The following is a 19,460-nucleotide window of genomic DNA, read 5'->3' as shown; positions in this document are numbered from 1 at the left end:
ATCCAGAATACTGAAATTTTCTCCTTATCAGCAATAAGGCTGTTTCACTTCCTCACCATTCCTGTGTTCACTGGAGTAGCTCTTTAATTTACTTCAAGAACTTTTCCTTTGCATTCACAACTTGGCTAACTGTTTGGCACAACAGGCCTAGCTTTTGGCCTATCCCAGCTTTCAACATAACTTCCTCTCTAAGGTTAATCATTTCTAGCTCTTGATTCAAAGTGAGAGACCTGCAACTCTTCCCTTCATTTGAACACTTAGAGGCCTTTGTAGGGTTATTAATTGGTCTTTTTCAATATTGTTGTATCTCAGGGAATAAGAAAACCAAGGAAAGGGAGAGAGATGAGGGAATAGCTGGTCAGTGGAGCAGTCAGAATACACACATTTATCTTTTAAGGTGGCCGTCTTGTAATGGGCATGGTTTGTGGCAACCCAAAATATAAAAATTACAATAGTAATACCAAAGATCACTGATCACTTCAAGTGGGATTTATCCCAGGAATGCAAAGGTGGTTCACTATCCACAAATCAATCAATGTGATATACCACATTAATAAACTGAAGAATAAAAATCATATGATCATCCCAATAGATGTAAAGAAAGCTTTTGACAAAACTCAACATCCGTTTATGATAAAATTTCTCCACAAAGTGGGTACAGAGGGAATATACCTCAACAAAATAAAGGCCATATATGATAAGTCCACAGCTAACATCATACTCAATGGTGAAAAGCTGAAAGCATCAGGAACAAGACAATGATGCCCACTCTTGCTAGTTCTATTCAACACAATTTTGGAAGTCCTAGCCACAGACAAGAAAAAGAAAGAAAAATAATCCAAATTGGAAGGGAGGTAGTAAAACTGTTCCTGTTTGCAGATGACATGATATTATACATAGAAAACCCTAAAAACACCACTAGAAAACTACTAGAGCTCATCAATGAATTCAGTAAAGTCACAGGATACAGAATTAATATACAGAAATCTGTTGCATTTCTCTACACTAACAAAGAAATATCAGAGAGAGAAATTGAGAAAACAATCCCATTTACCATTGCATCAAAAAGAATGAAATACCTAGGAATAAATACATGGAGGTAAAAGGCCTGTACTTGGAAAACTAAAGATACTGATGAAAGAAATTGAAGATAACACAAAGTGATGGGTAGATATACCATGTTCACAGATTGGAAGAATTAATATTGTTAAAATGACTATACTACCCAAAGCAATTCACAGATTCAATGCAATTCCTATCAAAATACCAATGGCATTTTTCACAGAACTAAAACAAATAATTCTAAAATTTGTATGAAAAATTCAAAGACCCTGAATAGCCAAAGCAATCCTGAGAAAGAAAAACATTGCTGGAGGTATCATGCTCCCTGACTTCAGACTGTACTACAAAGCTACAGTAATCAAAACAGTATCGTACTGGCAAAGAAACAGACACATGGATCAAAGGAATAGAATAGAGAGCCACCCAGGAATAAACCCACACACTTATGGTCAAGTAATCTATGACAAAGGAGGCAAGAATATGCAATGGGGAAAAGACATTCTCTTCAATAAGTAGTGCTGGAACAGCTGAACAGCTACATGTAAAAGATTGAAATTAGAACATTTTCTCATGCCATATACAAAAATAAACTCAAAATGGATTAAAGACTTAAATTTAGGACCAGAAACTATAAAACCCCTAGAAAAACACATAGGCAGAGCACTCTTTGACAAAAATTGTAGCAATATATTTTCTGGATCTGTCTCCTAAGGCAAAGGGAAGAAAAGCAAAAATTAACAAATGGGACCTAATTAAATTTAAAAGCTTTTGCACAGCAAAGGAAACCATCAACAAAATGAAAAGAAACCTACTGAATGGGAGAAAATATTTGCAAATGATATGACCAAAACCGGTTTAATATCCAAAACAGACAGTTCATACAACTCAATATTAAAAAAAAAAAACAAAAACAACCTGATTAAATAATGAACAGAAGACCTGAATAGACACTTTTCTTCAGAAGACATACAGATGGCCAACAGGCACATGAAAAGATGCTCAACATTGCAAATCATCAGAGAAATGCAAATCAAAACCACAATGAGGGGCTTCCCTGGTGGCGCAGTGGTTGAGAGTCTGCCTGCTGATGCAGGGGACACGGGTTTGTGCCCCAGTCTGGGAAGATCCCACATGCCGTGGAGTGGCTGGGCCCGTGAGCCATGGCCGCTGAGCCTGTGCGTCCGGAGCCTGTACTCTGCAACGGGAGAGGCCACAACAGTGAGAGGCCCGCGTACCGCTAAAAAAAAACCCACAATGAGATATCACCTCACATGTGTCAAAATGGCTATAATCAAAAAGACCACAATTAACAAATGTCAGCAAGGATGTGGAGAAAAGGAACACTGTACACCTTTGGTAGGAATGGAAATTGGTGCAGCCACTATGGAAAACAGTACAGAGGTTCCTCAAGAAACCAAAAATACAACTACCACATGATCCAGCAATTCCACTCCTGAGTGTGCAGCCAAAGAAAATAAAAACACTAATTTGAAAAGATACATGCACCACAATGTTCATAAGCATTATTTATGCTAGCCAAGATATGGAAGCAACCTAAGCGTCCATCAATAGATGAATGGGTAAAGAAAATATGGTATATATACACAATGGAATACTACTCAGCCATAAAAAAGAATGAAATTTTACCATTTGCAACAACATGGATGGACCTAGAGAGTATTATGATTAGTGAAATAAGTCAGACAGAGAAAGACAAATGCTATATGGTATCATTTATATTTGGAATCTAAAAAATAAAACAAATAAATATAACAAAACAGAAACAGACTCAAAGATATAGAAGACAAACTAGTGGTTACCAATGGGGAGAGGGAAGTGGGGAGGGACATTATAGGGGTAGAGGATTAAGATGTACAAACTACTATGTATAAAATAAATAAACTAAAAGGATATATTGTACAGCACAGGGAATATAGCCAATATTTTATAATAACTTTGAATGGAGTATAATCAATAAAAATTTTGAATCACTGTTGTATACTCAAAACTAATATAATATTGTAAATCAACTATACCTAAAAAAAAAGATCACTGATCACAGATCACCATAATAAAATAATAATAATGAAAAAGTTTGAAATGTGAGAATTACCAAAATGCGACACAGAAACACAAAGTGAGTCAATGCTGTTGGGAAAACGGTGCCAATAGACTTGCTTGATGCAGGGTTGCCACAAACCTTCAATTTGTAAAAAATACAGTATCTGCAAAGTGCAATAAAGCAAAGTGCAATAAAATGAGGTTAGTCTGTACCTTTTTTTTGTATAAGCAAAAATCCTCTTCAGATTTCTTTTGGTTAGCACAAACAGATACTAATGCAGGTCTTTCATAAAAAACGAAGTGGCGTAAAGTGAATTTCGAAAAGCGTGAGATAGCTGTATTTCTAAAACTCCTTTTAAGCTCTTTCCAGGACAACTTCATGCCTGTCTTACATGCATCTAGCAACTTCCCTTTAGAGGTGACATCCACTTTGAAAAGCCTGATTTATTTCCTGCCATATTTCTTTTTTCCCCAAGGCTTCAATCTCAAAGCATTCTATACTTCTGCTATCTGCTTTACCTTCCTTTTCTATTCCTAACCCTCAGTCCCTCTGAGTAGGGAATGGAATTGGGAAGAAAGAACTAATGAACTCTCAAAAGAGTTATTTACACCTCTATACATACTAATTAGAAGAGGCAGAAATTATCTTATTGTCCCCTCTATTTGCTACACAAATTTTACTTTTTCGTCATCTTCATCCAGAGAATCCCTGATAGGTGTTTTTAGGACCTCAACTATTATTAGGTAGACATGCTGAAAATCAAATAATTAAGAGAGGACATAATTTCACACATAAGGACTTTATAGTCACTCTGTATAACACAAACTTCTATATGCTAGAAGTTTTCGTGAGGAGAACTCTTGATAAGAGAATTTGATTGACTCAGCTTTTTATAATTGGTTGCTTACATTATACTAGACAATTATTTGCTTCTATAACAGTAATTGAGTATATGACTAGGAGGACTATTGTATATGAAATAGTCATATGAAAAATTTTAAGCATTTTTTAGGTTTATACTTCAAATGTCGATAAAAGATATAAGATACAAGATCTCTCTTCTGATGCTGAAATTTTATCTTGATAAAATTAGTTTGTTTTCAAAGTATCTCAATTTTTTTAATAAAATAAATTGGAAGTAAACTTAGGATGTTTAAAGAAAACAAAAAAATTCCTAGATAGTTGCTGACTTTAATAAGAAATTTTTAATATTACTAGTGTATAAATTTTAAGTAGCATTTACATTATTTCTGCTTATGTTTATTCCCTATTTAATTTCAATTTGACATAGAAGTGGGGCTTTCCATTTAGCTAAAATTGAGAATCCAAGTATTAACATATTTTAATCTTTTGGAAGTAAGGAAGAGACACACTGTAACACTTGGAGCTTAGATTTGTGGTCTAATAGCTGTAGATTTACTTGGTCAGCCTTATGCAGTATTAGACCTGGGACTTACCAATGCTTTGGCAAAAATAAAAAATAGCAGCTAAACTAATGAATCAGGTTGCATTTTATTATATATGAATGGTCTAAAAGTAAGAAAAAACATTTGTACTCATGTCTTTTAAAAACAAAATTTATTTTAAAAAATTAATTTTCAAAATAACTTTTGATAAATTTGAAAATTATATTGATATTTTACTGATCAGAGTATAAAATAATCTTTATTTTGTTCTGTACCTCAGTAAGTATTTTGTAAATTTACTTTCATTTGTGTAAAATTTCATTTATGACTAAAGTTTGTGTATACTTCTAAATGACTAATAACATGAACTTATCAGATTGTAGTTGGGCAAATATTCTCAGTTTATAATATAATCTAGACTTTAAATATATGTTTCAAGCCAGAAAATAACATTTTTCACAGTAAAGTTTACATAGCATGGCGGTTAGCTATATGCTTAATAAAAAAATTATCTTGAGTCCAAATCCATAGGAATGTACAAGAGTGAACCAAAATGTAAAATATGGACTTTGGATAATTATGATATATCAATTTAGGTCCCTCAATTGTAACAAATGTGCCACTCTGCTGGGGAATGTTGGTTGAAGAGGCTGTGCATGTGTGGGGGCAGGAGGTATATGGGAAATCTCTGTATCTTCCCCATAATTTTGCTCTAAACCAAAAAAACTGCTCTAAAATAATAAAGTCTTAACTTAAAAGAATTAAGCCAATAAAAAAATACTCTTGACTTTCTCTTGTAATTTTTCAAGCTATTAAGAGACTTCTTGCTAAAACTGCGCTACAGATCATAACTTGTTCATTTTACAACTCTCAAATAACAGGAAGAGGCATAAAGAAGCTTCTTGGATTTGTATCATTTTTGTACATTACTGCATTGTTGGAAGAGTCTTAGACACAAAGGAGAAAATCAAGATTTCTTAGGTTTTGAAAAATGCTTCTGAACTTATCTGTAAAAATATGAAAAGAAGCTGTGTTTAAAACAGAGTAGGCAACCTAAGTGTTCATCATCAGATGAATGGATAAAGAAGATGTGGCACATATATACAATGGAATATTACTCAGCCATAAAAAGAAACGAAATTGAGCTAGTTGTAATGAGGTGGATGGACCTACAGTCTGTCATACAGAGTGAAGTAAGTCAGAAAAACAAAGACAAATACCGTATGCTAACACATATATATGGAATTTAAGAATAAAAATGTCATGAAGAACCTACATAAAGAACCTACATAAAGACACAGACCTACTAGAGAATGGACTTGAGGATATGGGGACGGGGAAGGGTAAGCTGTGACAAAGTGAGAGAGTGGCATGGACATATATACACTACCAAACGTAAAATAGATAGCTAGTGGGAAGCAGCCGCATAGCACAGGGAGATCAGCTCGGTGCTTTGTGACCACCTAGAGGGGTGGAATAGGAAGGGTGGGAGGGAGGGAGACGCAAGGGAAGAGATATGGGAATATATGTATAACTGATTCACTTTGTTATAAAGCAGAAACTAACACACCATTGTAAAGCAACAATAAAGATGTAAAAAAAAAAAAAAAGAGTAGGCATTTTTTTAAAATGAGAGTCGTACACAGAAATTAGTGAAATTTCCAAGTGACTAATTCAGTTTCTTTACTTATATATTTAAATGTATATATTATGATTTAAGGAAGTAAAGTAGGGCATACTGTAAGTTTAAATCATTTTCAGAATCTAACATATATAGACTTCTCTATAATCATATATTCAATAAGCTATGAACATTTATAAGTCATTTGTGCTACATGTCTACTTGGACTAATTTTAAGTTCTAACTAATAGTAAAACAATGTATTAAACCTAAGTGTTCATAATCAGACATTCCTCTATTATAACACTAATATAGCCTCTTACCTTTTTATTCTTGGTCTTTTTCTTTTTCTTTGGTTTACTCTTAACCTGATAGATAAGAAATAAATCATTTATTTAATATGCAATTCAAACTGCACAATGGATTACTTTACAAAATGTATTTCCTCTAACCACTGGGATCTTTTATCTTCTAATATAGACCATACTTTCCTTCTAGATTCTATGGAAAATTATTTTCATCTTAATTTTAATCTCAGTTTTCTGCTTGAGAAATCACTGATGTATAAAGGAACAACATATAATGTCAATAAGTAGGCTACTGAAAAGAGCTCAGAGGTCCTCACTTGCACACGTGCATGCATGAGTAACAGAGGAGGAAGGCACCTTAAAAAAAATCAACATATTCAGGTCCATTAGATGAAAAATTAAGCCTAGGAAGAATTTAGTGACTACATAATATCTGTTACCACTTATCTGTAAAGAAATATATCCTGGATGGTTTTAATTCCACCTCTGTGTAAATAGCATTGAAATATCCCTGTTTTCTCTTTCTTTCTCTCTCCTTCTATTCCCCACTATGCTTTCTTCTACTTTCTGTTAACCTCCCACATCCATTCTACCACTCAGGATGAAGAAACATGTGCCAGGCACATAATAAGTGTTCAATAAATGCTGCCAAAATATATGGCTAAGGCAGGAAAGATTATGGAAGAAAGTATTGGGAAAAGAACCATTCCAATTCAAGCTCTGTGTAAACACTTTGATAAATATAAATTAAGATTGTCTGGGAGGCTTTAAGAATAGCACATGCAACAAGCTAAAAGCCTTAAGTTCTTCTAATTCAAATATTAATGAGCAGTTATACTTCCTGGAGATCTTTAATAGATTCTGTTGAAGATTCACTGGGTATCGATGCCCCATCTTTATTCATTTCTGCTAACTGTATTTCAGGGATTGATTTCACATTTATATTGTACTCCATAAGAGGTGGACTTAGTTCTTCTTCTTCATTTTGTAACTCTTCTATTTCAATACCTAAATATTAAAACCAAAACACTCAAAGTCTGGATGCATATAATTTTAGCCTCTTATCACTATTTTGAATATATTTACTACCCCCATAACACCGCCCCAGAAATAGAAGACATCTTACTCTGTTCAAATACTAAATGAAAATAAAATGCCCATTTATCAATGACCAAATAACAGGTACATATACTAGCCTGAAACCAATCAATATAAACTCAAATGCTAAGATACTTGACTGTTATCTTAAGCAGACTATAGATACAGATAATGTAGAACTTAAGTCAATTCTAAATACTAAGTTTTTGAGTATCCTGACATTGACCTTATTAAATATTGCAACTAGTATTATTTTAGGGCATAAGTCTGAAACATAAAGAGAAGGAAAAGCTAGATGTTTTTTTTTCCCTTTTTTCTTCTTTTTTATAATCAAAGGTTATTAAAGGGTATCAGTCCCCAATTATGTGACTTCCTTGATACCATGATCCTTGACACTGCTCTAGAGATTCAATACCTAAACTTGTGGACTTCATGTGACTGGTCACAGATGGTCCAAACAAAACCCATTGTGTTACTTTCTTAAGTATAATTTTACTCCAAACAAAACCCATGGTGTTACTTTCTTAAGTATAATTTTAATTGCAAAATTTGAATTCCATTTTAAAAAACCCAACAGTACATAAATGGAAATAAAAAAATTAGCAACTTACCACCTGGCAGAAAAGTATATAGCTTAACAATGGATAGTTAACCAGATAAAAGTTACATAAGCTAAACAGTAGCATATATGAGCAGGTAGAGCAAGCAGGTAGGCATTTTTGCCTGTTGAAGTGCCCTGTGTGTCAAAAGTTAAAATACTCTGTTAGGGTAAACCCTAGGGCATGTGCACTAAGACAAAGGCAGAATAAAGGCTCATACTAGATTCAGCTGACCAGTAGTAATCTGACCATAAAATTTTCCGATCTTATAACAAACAATTACAGTTTATCATACAGTTTATCTGACCAAGTAAAAATCTATAGGTGCCTCTTAGCTATCCTGGGTTGAAAGGTCACTTAGGCATTTGGTTTTTAAACATACTTACGTTGACTGCCCGTTATTGACTGTAGAGCAATTCCTATGATACATAAAGAAAAAAATTAGATATATAATTGCAAATGTAATGTAACTAACAAATATCAGACTGAGACTAAGAAAAATCAGAAGATTTTTTACATTGCACCAATAAATATTATAACTAAAAATAACCAGCTTCACTCATGAATCCAGTTTAAACAAGGCTTAATTAGATTATAATATAAAGGTTATAAACCCATGTTTAGAGAAAGAAAGGTTTAAAAAAAAAGATAGTTCATAATAGATAATGCCTAGAACACAAGCACTTTAAATCAAGAAGCAAATTTTTACAGTTTACAGTCTAAGTTCATGAAGTAATTGTCAATTATGAAGCAAACCTCCATTGAAAGTTTGAGCCTTTTTTTTAGCAAAATCCTGATGAGCATTCTTTCTCCTTGCCCATTAATATTTATTAAGCACCTATGATATATCAGGCTGTGTTAGGCTCTAGAGTTTGAATGGTGAGAAAAAAGATAACCATCATAGAGATTTAGTGGGGACAATGGATATTAATCAAATAATCAGATACACAAATGAAAACCAAACTGTAATAACTACTAGGGAAGACATATAAGATACTAGGAAAGCCTCTATTAAAGGGACTTGAGCAATAAGCTCGTCAGACTTTCAGAGTGAAAACTGTTTGAAATACCTTGAATTTATTGCTCAACTCACTTTCCCAAATATTTTTATTCTCATAAGTTTCTGTCATTCAAAATCTTAATAGAGTAAATGTAAAAAAGAAAAGTCTCTAATTTATAAGCCAATTTACAAGTCAAGGGTGCTTGCCTGACTTTCTTATAGCATCAAACTCAGCATTCTCTTCTTTTATGTTCAAAGAAAGCTTTCTTAAAGGTTAAGTAGGAAAACACAATGGAATCCCAGAGCCTTAGCAAAAGGAGTGGGATTGGGGCCTAGCAATTATAGCTGAAGAAAATCTGGACCAGGTCAACAATTACTAGAAGCTTGGAAAGTTATACATTTAAATAGCATCACTGTGATCATCAGTTGCTCACCAGGTAGTATGACTAATAATTTGGGACCAGGAAAATTCACCTAGAATAACACAGCAAGGGTTTCAGTGATGCTGACATGGCTTCAACTCCACTTTCCACCATGACAGCTGAGAAGCTATCCTGGAATGTGGGGAGGAGGTCTGAAGTCTTCCCCATAACAACAAATAATGTTTGGGAATGGACACCGCCAACCTTAGACAACCTTAGACCTTGCATAAATGTTATCTGATTTTTAAAGTTACCTATGACCAAACTTTTAAACAAAAGTCAAGGTTCGATAGAAAGGAGAAACATACACTCATGGTGTCTAAAAGGGCATTCCTGAAATACTCAGTACCTGTATTTCATGGTTTTAGTCATCCTTAATTTTGTAGAAGTGATAAAACTCCTCTACTTAAAAATATTCAACAATTCCTTTTTGAAAACACAAATTCCTCAACATGGCAAGAGAAATCCTCTTGAATGTATTCTATGAACTCTCCCCTACTTTAATCTCAGTATTGCCAAACTTTTTAGTTCCTTGTACTATAATATATTTTTATGTTTCTATACCTTTGCTCTTGTTTCCTTCTGAAACATCCTTCTCCATCTTCTTCACTTGGCTAACTTTTACATGTCATTTAACAACTCCTTAGATATTCTATCTCCAGAAAACCTTTTTGGATTCTCTTAGGCTAGAATTTCCCATGGTATTCTGGAAACATCTCTAGCACTGTAATTTCTATTGGCTTCTTGATGAGGATATTCTCTCAAGAATGTGAGCACACTGAATCTCCTACCCTTATCACTGTACGTGGCACATAGCAGACACTCAGTGAAGGTTTACTGGCTTAAGTAAATAATTATTTTGTACCTTGTTGATAGCAGGATAACATCCTCTGAATGATTTCTGGTACTGGTATGCCTAGGTAGATGGACAGCTGATGGTAATCAAGGGAGATATTCTCAATGGGATTCTCCTTCACTTTGTCAATATCTTCTTGCTTCATCCCGAGGCGCAGAAGAATATCTGAAACTTTTTTCCAAATTGAATTGAATTGTGACTCAGTGAGACCATTCATCAAAATCTCACTAAGGAGGATATCCCTGTATTTGCACAGCCTCAGGATGTCTGCAGACTTAGAGAGATCAGAAGATGGTGGTTCCATATTCCAGCCTTTTTTGGGTGCAGGGAACACATTCAAATGTTTTATGAGAGCTAATAGGAGGTATAAGTCAAACTGTTTGGACTGTGGCAGCTCCTTGTTTGGGGGATAAAGCAGATGCCATGCTCCACCCAAAGGGTGATTGGTCCAAAGATGGTTGTAGTAGGGTTCCAATACATTCTTGTGTATAAGAAGCTCTTTTTTCAAAAGAGGGGGTGGCATAGCCTCATCAAATATTTGCCGAACAATGTCAGTACCAGAAACAATAATTATATGAAGCAGATGATAGAAATAATTATAATCAAGTTTGAAGATAGGCATTTCATCTGAAAATGAATTTTGAGAAGTCAAAAGATTCCACATTAATGCTCTTTTTCTATGTGATTTCTTGCATTACATCCTAAGCTCCTGTAGGACAGGCACTATTTCAAAAGAATGAAGTACAGTACAGTGCTTTGTCACAGCCAGTGCTCAATAGGCATGCTGCTATCTGTCTAGCTGTCAAAAAGTCAAAACAAAAACAGTATGTTCCAAGCAAAAGTAATCACAAAAACTAATCACTATAGAAGGCTTTCAACCATCCAGGGTTTTGTTCAAATAAATGAGCTTTGGCCACCAAATGGCATAAAAGTATTAAGCCTTTGAAAATTCTGAAGACTGTCAAGAATGGTAACTGCCAGTGTTTAGTTATACTTTACTTAGGCAATTATATTTTATCTTAGTCAGCATTGTCCAGTAAAACTTTTTGTGATGAAAATATTTTAGATTTTCACTGTCCACTAGCCACTGAACAGTGGAAATGCTGCTTGTCTGACAAAGGAACTGAGTTTGAAACTTTATCTAATTTTAATGAGTTTAAATTTAAACAGCCACATATGGCTAGTGACTACTGTATTAGACAATACAGAACTATAGCAAGAAACATAAAGTGATTTAATGCCTTGCTTCTCAAAGTACAGTCCACTGGCCAGCAGCAGCAGCAGCCACATGGGAGCCTGCTAGAAATACAGAATCTCAGGTCTCACCCCAGAGATACTGAATTGGCACCGACATTTTAACAAAATCACAGATGATTCAAATATATATTAAAGTTTGAGACACACTGATCTTATGAACCTCTTTTTCTTATCCTTTCAAAAAATAAATTAATGATTAAGTAGGTATTTCATCAATGAAATGGAATAAAGCATGAGACGGAACTATTTGATATTTTTCTGGTTTAGTAGCACTTCCCAAAGAGGAAAGTAGACTGAGGTGAATTAGAAAGTAATAAGAATTTGGTATATGATGGTGTATTTTTAAAACTAATAAAATATGTGTTTATTATAAAGCACAACTTTATTATTTTATCCTTCATGATTCTGTGTTTCAAAAGATTTTTAAAGTAATATTCTTGTTTGATATACTTGACATAAACTGTGGAGGCAAACAAGGTTACAAAGCAAATGACTCAAGGAGCTTTCTCTGGGCTGCCAAATAAGAAGCTGGCTAGGATCAGGGACATCCATTCTCCTTAGCAAGAAGGAATGCCACCAGACTACTCTTCCATGGGTCCAGGAGCCCTTAAGCTCTCCAAGTGCTGAGCAGCTGGCATTTCCTAGCACACTCCTAAAGAGCTGGCACCTAAGTTTAGACTACTTGGCCTTGAGCCCCAAATGTTCATTCTTTCCATTTCACCCTTTTAACAGGGAATGCAACAAGTGAGGAGTTGGTAGGGAACATCAGCTGAAGCTCAATCTGTGTAGTCACAGCTATGCACCAAACCCAGCAAACCTCTCTGTAGATGCAAGGTAATGTGATACCCATACACCTGCTAATCTTTCTGTCCATGAATTCCAGCCTACACCAAGTGATGTTTGTTAGCGTAAACCCAAGCCCAACGAATGACAAACTCAAAGAAACACACAGTTGTTAATGGCATGATACTTTACAGAGCAACTCAAAAGTTTTAACAGTTTTCAACAGGAGACATATGAAAGTAAAATATACCTTTTGTACCAAATTTTAAACTGATCTTCGGTCTTATATCGCTATCATCTATTTTCAGAGACATCAACTTTTTATAACTGCAAATGGAAAAAAAATTAGGTTAAAAAAGTCAGTCAAGATTTCTAGTATCAGCGTGGCTAAGTCAGTGAGCATTTTCTTCTCTTCCTTCTGGAAATAACTTAAAAGCAAAGGAGAAAAATAAATGAACAAATAAAAAACACCAACAGTAACAACCCTACATTGCCACTTTCATTAGAATTCGGAGGCAAGTAGAATTGCTAGATTTCATACAAAAAGAATCACATGACTAGCTTATTTGCAAGAAGACTATTTGGTAGTAGGAAAAAAGAAATCTTTGCACTGTAAAAAGGCAGCAAATCTGGAACTCCTCCCAGACCCTCCTCCACCACAGTATCTTCTTACCAATAACTATTCCAAGAAAACTCAACTCATTTAATGACTAGTAATTAAAAGAGAAAGAAAGAAACTGGCATAGCATCAATACAAATAATTAGAAAAAAATTGAGGGAAAAAGTAGCAAAATTCATTAAATAGACTAAATACTAAGTAAATGCTGCTATGAAACAGATGAAAAAACTTGTGGCTTGGCTTTGAAATGAACTCTCCCACAGAAAACAATACAAAAAAAAAAAAAAAAGGGACAGAGATGTTGGTTTGGTGGTGGTTGTTGTTAACTGATTTTATGTCCAGCACCAGCATAACACTGCTAATCAGCTACTACATTGAAAACACTTTAAACTCTAACAATATAAAGTACTGGCAAAGATACTGAGTAAAAGGAATTCTCCTACACTGAAAGTGGGAGTTGATAAATTGATAAAAGCACTGTGGGAAACAGTTCAGCCATACCAATCATGGAGCACATCCTACAGCTTGCCTGGCAAAGGAGAAAATTTCGCACTTCTGCCTAACTCTTTTTTTTTTTTTTTTGTGGTATGCGGGCCTCTCACTGTTGTGGCCTCTCCCCCATTGCGGAGCACAGGCTCTGGACGCGCAGGCTAAGCGGCCATGGCTCACGGGCCCAGCTGCTCCGCGGCATGTGGGATCTTCCCGGACTGGGGCACGAACCCATGTCCCCTGCATCGTCAGGCAGACTCTCAACCACTGTGCCACCAGGGAAGCCCTCTAACTCTTAAGCACAGTCTCCAGTCCCACTTCTCTGGGAAATATGGCTATAGACGGCCAGTCGGTACAGAGCACATACTATGGCCCACTCAGACAAGGGAGCAAATTTGAGCTCTCACCCCTCTGGGAAGCATGCCCACATATACCTAGCAACCACGAAGCACATCCTACAGCCCGCCTGGGCAGGGAGTCAAGCCAGTTGCCATACCTAACTATTGAGCATAGCCTCTGACCCTGGATAATCAGGAAGCCAGAACAGTGACCTTGAGTAGCCTCAGAGCCCAACCTAAGGTACTTTCCAATTGCAGAACCCAGCCTAACACCTAATGCAGCAGCAGAGCCCAGGTACAGGTCTGCTGAATGCTACCTATGTAATCACTCAAGCAGGGAGCCCAGCCAGTAACCTGCCCAACATCAGAGGACAGCCTCTGGTCCCATTACGCCAAGGAATCCAGACAGCAACCCTGACATTTTATGCCCCACCAAAATATGGGATACAGCTGAAGGCCATACCTCACCCAAGAGCAGAGCACAATGAACAACCTGTCTGATTGTAAAGTCCAGCCTGTGGTCCTGCCCAACTTTGGGGCACAGCCTGTGGCCCTGCCTGATTGCAAAGTACAGCTTAACATCTCATCTGACCATGAAGCCTGGCCTGTGGCCCCACCTGAATGTAGAATCCAGCCACTGTTTCCATCTGCTCAGGAAGCACACCTTGAAGCCCCACCTGACCAGGAACAATTGCAGAGCATGGCCTGCAACCCTGCCCAATCACAGAATCCATCCGGTGACAACACCCAGTTAGGGCAAAGACTGTGAATGTGCCCAACCAGAGGTGATTACAGAACACAGCTAGTAATGCCACCTGACCACAACATAGCCATCAGCCCAACTTGACCTGGGAGCCCACCTAGCAACCCCACTTGAACATGGAACCCAGCCACCAGCCCCACCCAACAGCACCCCACCCCCAACCTCAGAGCACAGACTGTGGCTTCACAGAAGTAGAAAACCCTATGGGAAGTTCTATTTACCTGTAGATGCTACCAGCTGATTGGTGAAGGTCCTTCCCTGCCAAAACAAACCTGTAAACTCTGCAAGTGGAGACCATGTACTCCAGTGTGCAGATACCAATGCAAGTATACAAAGATCATGAAGAATCAGGTAATATGATGCCACCACAAGAAACTAATAAACTTCCTATAAGTGACCCTAAAGAAATGGAGATCTATAGACAGTGCAAAGAATTCAGAACAATCCTATTAAAGAAGTTCAGTGAACTACAAGAACACACAAACAACTAACTGAAATTAGGAAGACAATGCATGAACAAAATTAAAAGGTCAACAAAGAAATAGAAACCATAAAGAAAAAAAAAAACTCAGAAGTCCTAAAGTTGAAGAATACACTGACTGAACTGAAAAATACAATAGAGAGCTTCAACAACAGACTTGATCAAGCAAAAGAAAGAATCAGTGAACTCAAAGACAGATAATTTGAAATTACCCAATCAGAGGTGGAAAAAGAACAAAGAATGAAACGAGTAAAGAAAGATTACGGGATGTATGGGACAACAATAAGAGAAACAATATACTAGTATGGTAATCCCAGAAGGAGAAGAGAAAGAGAAAGGGATGGAAAGAGTATTTAAAGAAATAATGTCCCTTTCCCAAACTTAAGGTGAGAAATGGACATCCAGATTCACAAGGCTCAAAGGACCACAAATGGGTTGAGCCTGAAAAAGACTACATTGAAATGCATTATAATTAAACTGACAAAAGTAAAAGACAAAGAGAGACGTTTGAAAGTAGAGAGAAAAGCAACATTGCCTTGAAATCAGTCTTGGCAATGATTTTTTTAAATTTGATATCAAAAGCACATGCAAAAATAAATAAGTGGGACTACATCAAACTAAAAAGCTTCTGCACAGTGAAAGAAACAGTCAACAAAATGAAAAGGCAACCTACAGAACAGGAGAAAATATCTGCAAATCATACATCTGATTAGGGGTTAATATCTAAAATATATAAGTAAGCCATATAATTCAACAGCAAAAAAATAAATAATCCAATTAAAAAAGGCAAAGAACCTAAATAAACATTTTTCCAAAGAAGATATAAAATGGCCAACATGTACAGGAAAAGATGCTCAACATCACCAATCATCAGAAAAGTGCAAATCAAAACTACAATGAGATATTACCTCACACCTGTTGATAGAGCCACTAGGGGAAACAGTATAGAAGTTCCTCAAAAAATTAAAAATAGAATTGATCCAGCAATCCCACTTCTGGGTATATATTATATGTCCAAAGGAAATACGATCTCTGTCTCAAAGAGATACGTACACCCCCATGTTCACTGAAGCATTATTTACAATAGCCAAAACATGGAAAACGACTTAAGTGTCTGTTAATGGATGAATTGATAAAGAAAATGTGGCATATATATATACCATGGAATACTATTCAGCCATAAAAAGGAAATCCTGCCATATGTGATAACATGGATGAACTTGGAAGGCATTATGCTAAGTGAAATAAGCCAAACAGAGAAAGACAAATACTGTATGATCTCATTTATATGTGGGAGCTAAAAAACCCTGAACTCAGAAACAGAGTAGACTGGTGGTTGCCAGGGGTGGGGGTGGGGTGTGGGAAATGGGTAAAGGGGTCAAAAGGTACAAACCAGGGGTCCACAGTACAGCATGTGACTACAGTTAATAATGCTACATTGTATACTTGTAAGTTGTTAAGAAAGTAGATCTTAAAAGTTCCCATTGGGGCTTCCCTGGTGGTGCAGTGGTACAGAGTCCACCTGCTGATTCAGGGGACACGGGTTCGTGCCCCAGTCCGGGAAGATCCCACATGCCGTGGAGCGGCTGGGCCTGTGAGCCATGGCCGCTGAGCCTGCGCGTCTGGAGCCTGTGCTCCACAACGGGAGAGGCCACAACAGTGAGAGGCCCACATACCGCAAAAAAAAAAGTTCCCATCACACAAAAAATCTATGTGAGGTGATGGATGTGTTAACTAAACTTATGGTGGTAACTGTTTCATATATACATATATATAAAATCATCATGTTGTACACCTTAAACCTACACAATGTTATATGCTAGTTATAGCTCAATAAAGCTAGAAATTAAAAGATCAGCAGCAATATGAAAAAATAAATAGATTATGACCAATTGCTATTTATTCTTGGAAAGCAAAGTTGATTCAACATTTGAAAATAAATTGATGTAATTCAACATATTAACAGATTAAAGAAGAAGAAAACCATATGATCATCTCAATGCATGCAGAAAAGCATTAGTTCACTATCCATTCATGATAAAAATTTTCAGAGAAGTAGGATGAAAAAAGAATCTCTTCAACCTAAAAAAGGGTATCTGTAAAAATTCTACAGCTAAGAGCATACTAAATGGTGAAAAACTGAAGACTTCTTCCTAAGATCTAGAAAAGGCAAAGATGTCTGCTCTCACAAGTGTATTCAACATTGTACTAGAGGACCTAGACCACGCAATAAGTAAGGGAAAATAAACAAAAAGCATATAGATTGCAAAAAAAGAAATAAAGTTGTCTTTATGTATAGATGACATGATCTTTAGTAGAAAACCTCAAAGAATCTATAAACGATATTAAAATTATTAATTATCAAGTCACAGGATACAAGATCGACACAAATCAATTCTGTATAACACAAATAACTAGAAATTGAAATTTTAAAATTATCATTTGCAATAACATAAAAAGTCAAATATACATGGATAATCTAACAAAATATTTATAAGATTGTACATATAAGACTATATACACAGAAGACTACAAAACATTCCTGAGAGGCATCAAAGAAGACTCAATTAAGTGAAATTAATTATACACCATCTTCATGGATGGGAAGTCTCAATATTGTTAAGATGTAAATCATCCCCAAATTGATCTACAAATTCAATGCAATCAAAATCTCAGCAAGAAGTTTGGAGAAATTTATAAGGTGTTTTTCTAAGATTTATCATGTAATAGCAAAGGATATAAAATTAAAAAATAGTTTTGAAAATTTAAGCAAATGCAAATTAAAACCACAATAAGATACCATTACACATCTTTTAACATGGCTGAAATGTTTAAAATTGATAATACCAAGTGCTGGAGAGAATGCAGAGAAACTAGAATTCTCTTATGCTGGTGAGAATGACAAAATGTACAGCTACTTTGAAAACAGTTTGGCAGTTTCTTATAACATTAAACACATACCATATGACTCAGCAATCCTGCTCCTAGGAATTTATCCAAGAGAAATGAAAGCATATATCTATACAAAGAGTAACACAGCAGCTTTATTTATAACAGCCTAAAACCAGAAACAACTCAAATGTCATCAACTGTTAAATGAATAAATAAGTTATGGTACATCTATACAAAGGAAGACTACTCAACAACAAACAAAAATGAACTACTGATACATGCAATAACAAGGATGAATTTCAAAAGCATTATGCTAAGTTATAAAAAATCCAGATGCAAAAGGCTTTCCTACTAGAGGATAGTCAGAAAAAAGCAATATTAATCAGAACAGAAATCATATCAGTGGTTACCACGGTTTGGAAGTTGGAGGGGGGAATGACTATGTAAGAGATTTTAGAGAAACTTGGGATGATGGAAATACTCTTGATCATGGTAGTGGTTACTCAGCTGTATAAAAATAAAATCATTTAAAACGTATATTTTTAAAAAGTGAACTTTACTGTATATGAGCTATAGCCTGAAAAACTGACCTATAAAAAATTCAGTGTTTAGAAATGCATTTATAATTAGTACATTTATCAAGAAAGCAAGGAGATGATTACTGTGAAGGTCAGGATGACAGTTACCTAGGAAGCAGATGAGCTGGGGGAGAGGGGAACAGTGAGTGCTTCTGGGGTGCTGAAAAAATTCTATATGGGTGGAGCCACAAGACTGTCTGCTTCATAAATCGTTTTAAACTCTGCATTTATATTTTGTGAGCTTTTATTTATGCATATTTTAATAACAATAAAGCATTTTAATGTTAAAAAACAACCAAACTTTTTTGTCATTCATTCACAAAACCTCACGAGGTAGCTCTTCCACTTTTGGTAATAAGGTCCAATTATCAGAGGGTTTTCCCACAGAAAATAACTATAAAACTTAGGCAAATTACAAAAAGCAACTCCTTGAAGGCACAGAGAGCAGAGAAACAAACCAACTCTGCTGTAGGGGGTATATGCTTGGGGAGAAGAGAAGAAGAATGTATGAAATTAAGTTCACCAATTTTAGAGCTTTGAGCCTGAGGCTAAGTATACCGTGGTAGAAAACAAAGGTCTCCTTGGCTGAAGGAACCAGACAATTGAAGCCATGGAACCGTGGCTGCTGAAGAGTGTGGGGAAATCCCAGAAAGGAGGGTCAGAGAAGAGATTCCCCAATTTTTTCCGGCCACATCTCTGACTGACTGCTGAACCATATGTGTGGAACAGACTCAAAGTAGCTCAGCTAAAGGCTGAAGTTCTGAATTGAGACTGGAACCACCATCCAAGGAAAACAGGTTCGCATTTCATCTCCAAATAAGTTAAT

At 35.8% G+C, this 19,460-nt stretch overlaps 1 protein-coding gene across 5 annotated transcripts in view; it reads right to left on the bottom strand.

Annotated features, from left to right (window-relative positions):
• DZIP3 (DAZ interacting zinc finger protein 3) overlaps positions 1-19,460 on the bottom strand; it is a 121,167-nt gene that overhangs the window by 49,225 nt on the left and 52,482 nt on the right. For 4 of the 5 annotated variants that reach the window (XR_003432384.1, XM_027104169.1, XM_027104178.1 and 1 more), the window contains exons 13-17: positions 12,725-12,801; positions 10,444-11,061; positions 8,543-8,575; positions 7,298-7,467; positions 6,475-6,519 (exon numbers count right to left, since the gene is read on the bottom strand). Coding sequence is in view for 4 of the 5 variants with exons in the window: in XM_027104169.1 (XP_026959970.1) it covers positions 6,475-6,519; positions 7,298-7,467; positions 8,543-8,575; positions 10,444-11,061; positions 12,725-12,801 (943 nt within the window). In the remaining variant the exon portion in view is untranslated. The remainder of the gene's footprint in view (positions 1-6,474; positions 6,520-7,297; positions 7,468-8,542; positions 8,576-10,443; positions 11,062-12,724; positions 12,802-19,460) is intronic. The other variant, XM_027104202.1, reaches the window with a different exon arrangement.

Source organism: Aethalodelphis obliquidens, unplaced genomic scaffold, assembly GCF_003676395.1.
Source record: "Aethalodelphis obliquidens isolate GAN/ISIS:26980383/991018 unplaced genomic scaffold, ASM367639v1 scaffold1, whole genome shotgun sequence".
In the NCBI taxonomy this organism is placed as follows: domain Eukaryota; kingdom Metazoa; phylum Chordata; class Mammalia; order Artiodactyla; family Delphinidae; genus Aethalodelphis; species Aethalodelphis obliquidens.
Note: the sequence above shows the minus strand (reverse complement) of the source record. Positions and strands in the feature narration are given on the sequence as shown.